This window comes from Diachasma alloeum, unplaced genomic scaffold (genome assembly GCF_001412515.2).
Source record: "Diachasma alloeum isolate Michigan unplaced genomic scaffold, Dall2.0 Dall_scaffold_00200, whole genome shotgun sequence".
Classification (NCBI taxonomy): domain Eukaryota; kingdom Metazoa; phylum Arthropoda; class Insecta; order Hymenoptera; family Braconidae; genus Diachasma; species Diachasma alloeum.
In genome coordinates, this window is record NW_021680365.1 from 194,616 (window position 1) to 206,039 (window position 11,424).

Genomic DNA, 11,424 nt, shown 5'->3' on the forward strand with positions numbered 1-11,424 from the left:
TTTTTTTTATTTATTAAATGTCGATCAACAGAAAAAATAATTGATCACATGATTATCCACGAGTAATATTATTGAAAAATTAAATAATCAGGACGATTTTCATTTTATTATTTATGGAGTATTCAATGGAAGTAAAAATCGTCCAGAAACTAGCCCCCGTCCAGTAACTGACCTGTTTACGCTATATCTCGAGACAGAAAATTATATTTTATTACGCATTTTTATTGTTTTTTATCCATCCTAAATTTCAGTCAAGGGATTTTTAATCCTATTTTACTATTATAACGGAGATATCAACATTTTAAAATTGTGAGTTTCGTAAATTGCGGCTTAAAAATTCACTCTGTTGTAGCACCACTAGGGTGAACAGGCCAATTGCTGGACGGTTAAGAGAAATTCGAGTTTCATGGGAGTATCTAAAATAAAAGAATTATCTAAATGGGAATATGATGGCTTCCATACCTTCAAGAATGTTTTAATCAGCCAAAAAAATTATTTGAAGTCAAAATAAGAAAACAAAGAATATTTTAATTAAGAAATAGTTGAATTCAGCCGAAACCCCTAATCTCTGGACTGGGCCATTTTTTTTTATTTATTAAATGTCGATCAACAGAAAAAATAATTGATCACATGATTATCCACGAGTAATATTATTAAAAAATTAAATAATCAGGACGATTTTCATTTTATTATTTATGGAGTATTCAATAGAAGTAAAAATCGTCCAGAAATTGACCTGTTTACCCTAAATGTGAATGGGATTTTCTCTCTTATTCTTCAATAAATCCCTGTTCACTAGTGTCTGTACCTTTCCTTATTAACTAAAATAACGACTCCAATCGTATTTCGTCCGACAGACACTTGGCCCTGTCAAAACAATTAAAATGCGATAACTCACGACATCTGAACGAGCACAGGTACATTTACCTCAACTCGCAATGACAAATGAACAAAAAACATTTGACATCGCCGCAGTAAAATAGCGAAACGCCGGCAAAAATCTCCATTCTCGCTCTTCAAATCCCTCCGAGAATGTCTCCCTCACCAGCAGTCGCACATCCCTAGCCATCGACAGTTTTATTTAATAATAAACTAGATCAGGGTCGATATAAATAAATATTTTGAGGTTAGAAACGTGGCTGCAAAAATCCCAGCGCTTTCCCCTCGTCAAACCGAACAATAGATCGTATCGCCGGCATTTTACATTCGGAGCACGCTGGATCCTCACTGAATTTTGGAGCATTCTAGACGCAATGCCCCCAGCCCCGCGAAAAAACCACACCACCTGAAAAACCACTGACACTCCCCCGAAGTCCAAATAAAACAGCAAAAAACCTCCGAAACCCCGACTATTCCCAATCGCCTCCATAAAAAGAAATGATTTAATGGACAAAAATAAAAGGCGAAAAATGTAGACCTGAAATTTACGAGGGGTGCACCGATTGGCTTCCAAATTAGTCGCGTCTCTGCGTCACAATGTGCGTGAAAAAAAAAATGCCGAAAATTTTCGCATTGATTTGGCCAACGAACTGACGAAAAATCGAGCCGTCATTTCGTGCCCCTGAAATGGTTATTTCGTTGATTTTACACTCAAGAAGTTTGCGATTAAATCCCGGCACGCCGGCCACATGGTGCGAGCGTGAATTGGGCGCCATTACGAGGTGAAATTGATGTGCGAAATTGGAGCAAACGATGAAATCCGCGTGAGGGGGTTGAAGGGATAAATTACGGGGTGAAATGATGTTTTGGGGAGGTAAATTGTCAACTCACCGATGACCAATTTAGCTTGCTGGTTAGCCTTGGGTTGTTCGGGCTGTTTTTCCGGGTCAGCCATGGTGGTGGTGTTAGGTGTTAGACACGCCGCTGCCGTACCTAGATGTTCCCGTCCTTCTGGTTGTACTGTTGGTTACCTTCTAATGTTCCCAACATGGCTGCGGCAGCCAGGCGACCGTACCAAACAGACGGCTTTTGGTACGGTTAATGGGATTGGAGGGGAGTGGAGATGACTGAGGTGGATTGGCCAATGGGGGAGTGGGATTTATTTTATTGTTGCCAGCACGCTGCCCACTCCGAGAGGGGCCACGGGCGATGTGGCGGCGCCGATGGGCTCTCAAATTTTAGAAGGGACCTGTTCGATCTTCGGGGATTTTTCGGAATTGTTTCATTGGGAAGGTGAGGGAAGAATTGAGGCGAATTGATTTGTGGAGGAGGTCAATGGGGAACCGGAGGGAGCTGCTGCTGGGGTTTGCGTGAAAGGGGTGATTAGGTGATTCTGTCGTTGGTAAAATTGAAATTATGGGAAGAATTGTCGGATTTATGATAGCATGGGGGGTTCGGGGATAATTTTAAAGCGGATTTTTTGAGGGATTTTAGCAGCTGCAGGAAACATCATCTGATGTTTTGGTCTAGAATCACTGGTTTTTGAGATAATTGAAGAATTAGAGGGGGTCGTTTTAATCGGTTTTGTGAAAGGAAGAGACTGAAATGTTCAGTTGAATGTAATTCAATTGTGAGTGATTTGAGGTAAAAATGACAAAAATGATTTTTTGGTGGAAATTTTGTGTATTATAGAAATGATCTTTTGACATTTTGTTCTAAAATCACTCGTTTTTGAGATAATTGAAGAATTAGAACGGGTCGTCTTGATTTTTTTGGTTTTGTGGAAGGAAAATTTCAATTGAAGTGATATAGTGAATATAAGTCAATTGTGAGTGATTTGAGGTGAAAATGTCAAAAGAGATTTTTTGTTGGAAATTTTGTGTACTATAGAAATTATATTTTGACATTTTGCTCTAAAATCACTGGTTTTTCAGATAATTAAAAAATTAGAACTGCTCATTTTAATTGCTTTTATGAAAGACACAAATCGTTTGAAATTTTCAACTGAATATACCCAGATAATGAATAATTTCAGGAGGAAATATAGAAAAACATTTTTTGTTTAGTTTAATTCTCCACAAAAAAAAATTCTCTTACATTGTCTTTTGAAATCACTCATTTCAAGGATAATTGCGAAAATAGAATGATCCATTTTTATTTCTTCTACAGAAAAATATAATGAATCATTTTCATTTTGTTGAAAATCCAAGTCTCAATAAAGATCTCCTGCCATTTTCTCCTAAAATGAGTCATTTTTCAGATAAATTCAAAAGTAAAAATCCATTGTCGATTTTAAAAAAAATTTAATTAATTTTTAAATTCAATTAATCGATCAGTCTCGCTGGAAATCCTTCCATGTTTGCATTCAATCGAATCAATTAAAAAATTGTATTCTTTATTTCTCTCATTGCAATATTTTCAAAGGAATAAAGCCACCTATCACATGAAGTCCACCCCTTGGAGACAGTGAAAAAAAATACAACAATTCGATTAATTATACCAGATTAATTATGTTTAATCAGAATATTTTTATTACTGACATGAGTTTCATTACAATCATAATAAAAACTGATTCCTATACATTTTCATAATTCACTCGATTCAATCCCCTACTGTAGATGCTTGAATTCGAATGAAATTACCTAAAGATCATAAAGAGCCAACAAAAAATGAAAAACCCATAGTTTCGTATTTTTTCTTTCTATAATAATATAACTAATTACTCTGTACAAGTTCTGTCCTCACCTTTTCCGCAATTTTAAGATACATCTCTTCCTCTTATTTCCATTACTGGATATTGCGCAATATTCATCTATTTAATTCAACTTCATTGTTTGTTGAATCTATCGAGACATAAAAAAATGACAAACACCAACTGAAAATACATGATTACTGTTCATGAGTTCAATAGTATGAGATACCCTATTCTTAATCGACATTGATGTAATGCCTTCAGTAATCATCTGTGTACAAAATGTTGTTAATATTTTGTTCATTATAAAGCCTCGAATTTGATCTATCTTAACAAAAATTAATGTTTATACGAGTCCAGTTAACATTGGAATTTTTTTTTTCATATTTATTACGAGTTAAACAGTCCATTTTAAAGTTGTTGTGACTCGATTAATGCACGTGGAATTGTATAAAATTGCTTTGATTGAGCAACAGTCATGTACATGAATTATATTATAATTAAAATTTTTTTACCTAAATCGAGACAATTTCATCACAAATTATCTCAAAACGTCATCAAGTCGAGTCACAATCACCTTTTCACAATTTTATAATTATTTTGAAACAAAAAAAGAGTACCAAGTATTTCAGTGATTTTGAACATTAGTCACCACGTGGAGTACTCGATTGTTATTCATCCTAGACTATTTCCTTAGTGTAATGTGGATATTGATAGAGCAGATTTTACATTCTCCATCATCTCTGGCGTCTGCCTGGGCGTGTGGATCTTGAACGTGGAGCTACTGAACCGGAACCGATGCTGAACATGTTGCCACCGCTGGAGGCGCCAAATGATGGGACTGGGGCGGAGAATGATGGGACACTCGACGAAGCTGGTGTGGCTGAACCACTGAAGTTGAACCCTCCTAGGGCAATAATGATAGGAAACATTAGTTTTTAATTAAGTGATTTTTGTAATTATTGAGAAGTAAAGGGGGAATATGTGAAGATTTTATTGTTTAGTTTTGTTAATTAGTGGATTATTTTGATGATGAGGAAAATGTCAGAGATATCTTGACATTTGCGCATAAAGAAGTCCTTTATTCACAAGATGAATGCAGAATAAAATTCATCTATTGCGAAGAAAAATCTTGAAGAACATTTTGTGTTGGAAATTTTCTCAAAAAAGTCTTGACATTTTCTCTCAAAGTCACTCGTTTCAGATTTTAATTCAGAATTGCAGAGATCGGTTTTTAGTCGAGTGATTTTCATAATAATAAAGAAGTGAAGAGGGAATATATGAAGATTTTATTTTTTAATTTTGATAATTAGTGAATTATTTTGATAATGAACGATTAGAGAAAAATGGTAAGATAGGATTTTGAAAGAGAATATCAACAGACAATTTTTCCCATAATAATTCTCACCTCGAAAAAAATCATTCATCATTTCCTCTCAAATAATTTGCCCCCAACAAAAAACCCACATAAAAACCATCAAATTCATGACCAAATCAACCTCATTAATAAATGGCGTAAATCTCGCCAATTTGTTCTGAAATCACTCGCCTCAGAGACAATTAAAGAATTAGAACAGCTGATTTTAATAGCTCCTAGGAAACGAATAAATTGAAATGTTCAATTGGATAAAACTCCATAATGAGTGATATGAGGAGAAAATGTCGAAACCCATTTTCTGTTCGAAATTTAACCATCGACAAAAAATATCTCTTTACATTTTCCCCTGGAACCACTCATTCCCGAGATAATAGCAAAAATGAAATGATCCGCTTCATAAAACTAAAACCTAAAACATAAAACTCACCAGTTTGTGGTGCAGCACTTCCATTAAACTGGAACCCACTGCTGGAGCTGCCGCCACCAAACGAGAACATCCCCTGTGTCCCCTGAGTGGTGGCAGGTGTGGTCCCACTGCCCCCAAAGGAGAACCCTCCACTGGCATTGGTCCCCCCAAAAGGTGCAACGGTCCCAGTGGACCCAGACCCCGTCGTTCCAAAAGCCGGAGCAGCTCCCCCAAACGGCGAAGCAGCCCCACTCCCAGGAGTACTCCCCCCAAACCCACTGAAACTGCTGTTGGCACTCCCAAACGCCGGAGGAGCAGTCGTAGGTGTCCCAAAGCTAGAGCTCGACCCTCCGAATCCCGAAGTAGAGCTAGTCCCAGTGGGAAAAGCTGGAGGTGCAGTTGTCGTAGCCCCAAAAGCTGCAGTCCCACTAAAACTAGAACTAGCCCCTGAATTCTGTCCTCCAAATCCTGAGGACGTGCCCCCAAAACTGGGGACAACTGAGGAAGTTCCAAAGGCTGGAGCTGCAGTGGTGTTTCCCCCAAACCCTGAAGATGTCTGGCCAAAAGCTGAAGTGGTTGTAGTTGAGGGATTGCCTCCAAAGCCAGCAGTTGTCGTGGGCTGTCCCCCAAACAGCGACGAAGGCCCACCAAAGCTGGTGCTCGTGGTCCCTCCGAAGCCAGTGGCTGCTGTTGTTGTGGCACCAAAAGTTGGGGGTTTGCCCTGTGCAAAGGCACTAGCTCCACTGAACATGGAGTTTGATGTTGAAGGAGTTGTGGTGGCCCCATTGAATAAACTGGGGGTTGTGCTTGCTGTTGTTGTGCCAAAGGCTGAGACTGTTGTCTTGGGGGGTCCAAAGGTGATGGCAGTGGCAGTTGTGGTGGTTGAATTGAAGCCTGAGGGTTGAGTACCAAATAATGGGGTTGGGGCACTGCTGAATGATGGGGTTGATGGAGTTGCGAAGGCTGGAGCTGCTGTTGAAGGTGCTCCAAAGGCAGGGGCTGTTGTTGATGGAGTCCCAAAGGCAGAAGCTGTTGTTGATGGGGTCCCAAAGCCAGAAGCTGTTGACGTAGTCCCCAAGGCAGTAGTTGTTGAGGGATTTCCAAAGGCAGGAGCTGCTGTTGATGGAGTCCCAAAGGTAGAAGTTGTTGAAGAACTCCCAAATGCCGGAGTTGAGGCAGTGGCTGAAGGCGTCCCAAAGGCAGGAGCTGCTGTTGTTGAACTTCCAAATGCTAGAGTTGAGGCAGAAGTTGCAGTTCCAAATGTTAGAGTTGTTGTTGCAGGAGCTTGAGACGTTGTGGATCCACCAAAAGAGGCGACTGGTGCTGTCGATCCAAACGAAAACCCTGATGATGGAGTTGTCGACTGAGTAGTTTTGTTCCCTCCAAACGTGAAAGTAGATGATTGGGTTGAGGTTGCAGGGGCTGAAGTGGTGGTGGCTCCGAACACTGGAGTGCTGGTAGCAGCGCCTGAACCAACGCCAAAATTGAATCCTGATCCGGACGATGATGTGCTGGTGGTGGCAGTTTGGCTCGCCCCTGAAGAACTGGAAGATACTGCACCGAAGGAGAACCCAGCGACTTTAGGAGGGGATTTGCTCGCTCCCACGAACGTCAGGAGCCCATTCCCAGGAGCTGGAGGGGCAGGTGTCCCTGAGGAAGATGTCGTTGATGTCGGGGTGCTGAAGAGTGTCGTTGCCTTGGGGGCTGCATCAACTGCTGAAGTAGTCACAGCTGTTGAGACTGCAGTTGCTGGCTGGAAGAGCTTCTGACTCGATTGGGAAAACGTTGGAATTGTCTGAGCTGTCGATGCTGACGTGGATGATGTTCCAAACGAAAAAGTTGGGGTTTGAGAGCTGGATGTCACTGCTGGAGCTGTGGAATTCGCAGTTGTAGTGGGATTCGAGACAGGAGCTGAAGATGTTGGGGCTTGGGTGATTGAAAATCCTTGAGATTTATCTCCAGCACTTGACGATGGAGAAGTGACGACACTCGAGGCAAAAGAGAACCCTGCTGAGGCCTCTGGTTTGTTAATCTCCTCCTTTCCCTCAGGTTTATCCAACTCCAACTGAGGCAGCACCACTCCTGACGACAACGAACTCGACGACCCAGAACCACTAGCTAAATTAAATGTCACGTGTTTCCCAGGAGTTCCCATCGTCTTCGCCTTCCCAATTATTGGAACAATAGCTGAAGTCGATATTGGGGACGTGTTGACGTTAGTCGTGCAGGTTGACGAGCTCAGAGTTGCCAAACTAGAGGGTGAGGATGGCAATGTGATTGACTCAGCCTGAATGACAACACTAGGATCAATAGTGCTAGATGTCTTTCCAGAAATGGCATCAAACATGCTCTTCAGCTTTGCCTTCATGCTAGTCTGCCTCATGTTGATTATGTCAGACTTCTTGATCTCCTCGACATCGCTCATGGAGAATTTCGAGGACAACGAGCTGTGCTCGTCAATCAGACTCTTCAGTTTATCAATATTCTGGGGCTCCTCCTTCATGAATAACCGATCAGTCAATTTTACTGGGACCTCTATCATCGAGTTCTTAGTGTTCTTGAAGATTTCCTCGATTTCGTGGGCCTCTGGGGACGCGTGCTTGGATGATGGTCTTCCTGGGGACCTCGGGGAGACACTTTCTGGGGAGCTTCTTCGACTGGCTGCATCAGGCAGAGATAAAGAGCTCTCGTTGATGGATTTGTTTGAGTTCTGGAGGTCTCCAGGCAGTTTGGAAGATCTTGAGACTTGACTTGTGTCCAGGGATTTGAAGTGCTTTCCAAGGTCTGGGGTGCCACTTCGGGAGATGTCTGCTTTCCTCTTCACCCCTGAGTTGACGTTTGTACTGGAGCTCAGGGAGTTCAAGATGTCGTAGCAAGAGGGCTTTTTCGTTCTCTTGACTGGCCTCAGGGACGTGTTGTCGATGGAGATGTCTTCGTCTGATCGCGAGGAGTCTTCTCTCGCTCGCTTCTGCGTCATCTCCTCGAGGTTCTCCAGCTCGTCACCATACAGGCCATCCGTTCGCTGTTTTTTTATGAGTTCAGCTGCTACGTCTTCCCTGGAAGCGTGTCTCTTCAACGACATGTCTCGCAGGACCTGCGCCACTGTTGGAGGGGTTCTTGGGGGGTCTTGGCAGATGTCGGAGATCATTCTTTGACGCTCGGGGGGAGAGTATCTGGTGTCTGGTGGCGCGATCCGCACCGTCACTGGCAGCCTCATCTTCCCAGTTTTGGAGTTTATTAACGGCGTTGGACTTGAGCTCAAGTTCACTTTGGGGAACTGACCGGTTCCGTATGGCGATTGCCTCAGTTTTGTCGTGGCCTCTGTCGCGTATTTCGTGAGGCGGGAGGTCAGCCCTGGAGATGTTATGTCGGTGTATGTCCTGGAAAAAAGTTTGAGGTTATTTCGAATGAAGGAAATCAACAGTGAGGGGAAAGCTGGTGAGTCAATTCCATTGGGACACAGATTTCGATGAAAAATGCATTCTTTTTTAAAGTGTATTGTGATGAAATTTTTTTTGCGAAACATTATTGTTGAAAAATTGCATTTTAAATGTATTTTCGAGAAATGGTTGATAAGGGAATCGAAAAAGTTGAAAAAAGTTGAAATCAAGTCGAGTTTTTGTTGAAGGTTTTTGAGTTTCACGAAAATACATCATTTATCTCTGCAAAAACTATTATCCAAAAATTGTGAGCTAGAAAGGTTGAGATTAACGAAATGAAGCTCAATTTCTGTTGAGAATTATTGAAGGCAAGAAAGATAGAAGAAATTTCAGAGAATTTTCTGTAAGTCTAATTTATCTCTATAAAAATAATTGTCGCGACACTTTTGCTCTATTCAGAGATATTGAAACAAATGTTGATAAGTGCATGAAAACGTTGAAAATCGTTCCTGTAAATTTGAGTTTTTCTAGAGTATCATTCTATTCAAGACTCTTTTTATAGCTTTCATATCTGTATAAAAATCCCCCAGAGATAACAAAAATCAAAAAAGGTAAATAAGTGAATAAAAACCTTGAAAATGCTCCAAACCACAAATCAATTTGACTTTGTGTTGAGAATCTTTTAATCTAAGAGAGACAACAAAGTCATTACGAAAACCACAAAAATTCTCCTCGCCTGCCTCATCTCCAAGGATATTTCATCACCACTTCTTCAAGAAAGTTTGAAATAAACCAAATAAAATAAATTTCTCTATAAATATCTTAAAATCCAATCCACCTACTAAAATTTCCTTAAAAAAAATTCTCCTAAACCCAAAAGATATCCCTCCCCACCGCCAAAAAACTAAAAATCCAAACTTACTTAGTATCAATATTGTATCTAGTAGACGCAAGAAGAGGGCCAGCAACAGTCTGCACAGTCTTGACCCCAGCAGCCCTGGGCCTGATCTTGGGGCTGATGGAGGTGCCCCAAGGGCTCCCCTCCTCCTCCCTGTTGCCCCCGCAGCCCAGATCAGACGACGATTTCTTGACATGTCGATGTCCCACGATTGAATCACCACAGACATCCCCATTCTTCGCGTCCCTCCGCTTCCACGGTATCACTGGCGTCGACGTGACCTTGTCAAAAGCCCTGGCACTCTCATAAGCCCCCGAACTCCTCCCCACATAGACATTATTCTCCGATTCACTGATGTGAGCACCAACACTTCTCTTCGGTATGGGACTGAGTCCTTTCAGGGTCTTGAGTTGACCAGCTGTCCTTGGACTATTCACCAGTGACTCAGAGCTCAATTGGTACGTGCTTCTGCGGTAACGCTCCATCCTGTTGGTTATCTGCTCCTTGTAACACTCCTTAACAATCTCAAACAATTGTGAAACGTAGCCAGACGTTTGTGACGATATAATATCGAATAATTCGTTGAAATTAACACCGGCTGCACTCAGGTAATCTTGGACAATAGACGCGTGTCGTGTCACGAGACTATCGTCAATGAGCAGTGATACACAGCCGTACACTGTTATTATCAGGGCCAGGAGAATGCCTATTAGGGCACCCGACGAAGTGTACAGGATCACGCACCCACTTAGCACACTTACCAATACGATAACACCGGGATTATCTAGTTTCCACATATTATTCATTGGTTTCAGTGGGTTAACCTCCCCATGTTTGAAAACAGCACATTCACGAGAGGCACCGGAACCTCGCCACGCTCGTACCGCGCCAGGGAAACACTGACGCCAATTTAACGGCCCCAATGCGCGCGCCTGTTACGACGTGAAGTGGCTAACACGCGCCGCTGCTCCACAAGCGCGGGAATGTTTGAAATAATTGTACGCAGAAACACTGATTTTATTCTGGCACACAATATTTGATTGGAAGTAGCTCTACCCTTACGGTAAATTCAAAGATTATTGAAAACTGCAAAAAAATTGCAGAAAACTCGATTAGACTCGGAAATCTAATTTTCAAAGAAGAAATATTTAAAAAACAGGATTTAACCCAGTGTCTTATGTGAAAATCAACATTTCCATTGTAATCAGATTAAAATATGAATTTTTTTTCATTAGATGTGACGCTGCGCGCCACGAAATCGGCCTTCAATTGAAGGCCCGAGTTGAAGACCCGAGTTTGTAGCAGAGATGTCAGACAAGATATGAATGTTTTTTTGGGCTCAAATGAAAAAGCGGGTCGAGAAATGGCGTGCTAGGGCCTCTAAACATGACAAACTGGTTTTCAACTCTGGTTTTTAATTGAAAATCATGGCATTTTCATAAAAAATCATTTGTTCATTAAAAACACCCACTAATTAGCGGATAGCGCGCGAGTCACTGAGCCGATTTCAATCAATCAAAAAGCGTTTTATTCGTATGAGAAAGACGAACAACTTTCATTTGAAATATTTTTTTGTATGTTTCATGGTTTCCATGAAATATCATTTTTTCATCAAAGTTGCGGTAAAATTGTTTATAACTAACAATTGGCCACTGGAATCGCAAAAACACCAAGAAATTCGGATTCTCCACTCCCCGAAAACATAAATTCCGATCATCAAATCCTGCCGCCCTTTTCATGTCCACAGAAAGGGGTATAGCGTATAGACTAATTCTAGAAATTGCCATTTCT

General features: G+C 41.3%; 2 protein-coding genes across 5 annotated transcripts in view; both read right to left on the reverse strand.

Moving 5' to 3' along the window:
* LOC107035772 (Y-box factor homolog) overlaps window positions 1-1,934 on the reverse strand; it is a 19,952-nt gene extending 18,018 nt beyond the window's left edge. For all 4 annotated transcript variants that reach the window (XM_015253353.2, XM_015253354.2, XM_015253352.2 and 1 more), the window contains exon 1: window positions 1,771-1,934. In XM_015253353.2, the coding sequence (XP_015108839.1) occupies window positions 1,771-1,834 (64 nt within the window). In that variant the 5' untranslated portion in view covers window positions 1,835-1,934. The remainder of the gene's footprint in view (window positions 1-1,770) is intronic.
* Window positions 1,935-3,369: 1,435 nt separating this feature from the next.
* Window positions 3,370-10,513, reverse strand: LOC107035795 (nuclear pore complex protein Nup214). Its single transcript, XM_015253387.1, has 3 exons — window positions 9,658-10,513; window positions 5,377-8,735; window positions 3,370-4,478 (listed from the first exon to the last, which is right to left on the reverse strand). The coding sequence occupies exons 1-3, from the start codon at window positions 10,437-10,439 to the stop codon at window positions 4,309-4,311; spliced, it is 4,311 nt and encodes a 1,436-aa protein (XP_015108873.1). The 5' UTR covers window positions 10,440-10,513; the 3' UTR covers window positions 3,370-4,308.
* Between the last annotated feature and the right edge of the window lie 911 nt (window positions 10,514-11,424).

Excerpts from the sequence above, each read along its gene's own strand:
- LOC107035795 (XM_015253387.1), bottom strand. The coding sequence starts at position 10,439 with ATGAATAATATGTGGAAACTAGATAATCCCGGTGTTATCGTATTGGTA. Across the intron at positions 8,736-9,657 it reads AGATACAATATTGATACTAA|GACATACACCGACATAACAT; the intron begins GTAAGTTTGGAT and ends ACTTTTTTCCAG. Across the intron at positions 4,479-5,376 it reads AAGTGCTGCACCACAAACTG|GAGGGTTCAACTTCAGTGGT; the intron begins GTGAGTTTTATG and ends TTATTGCCCTAG.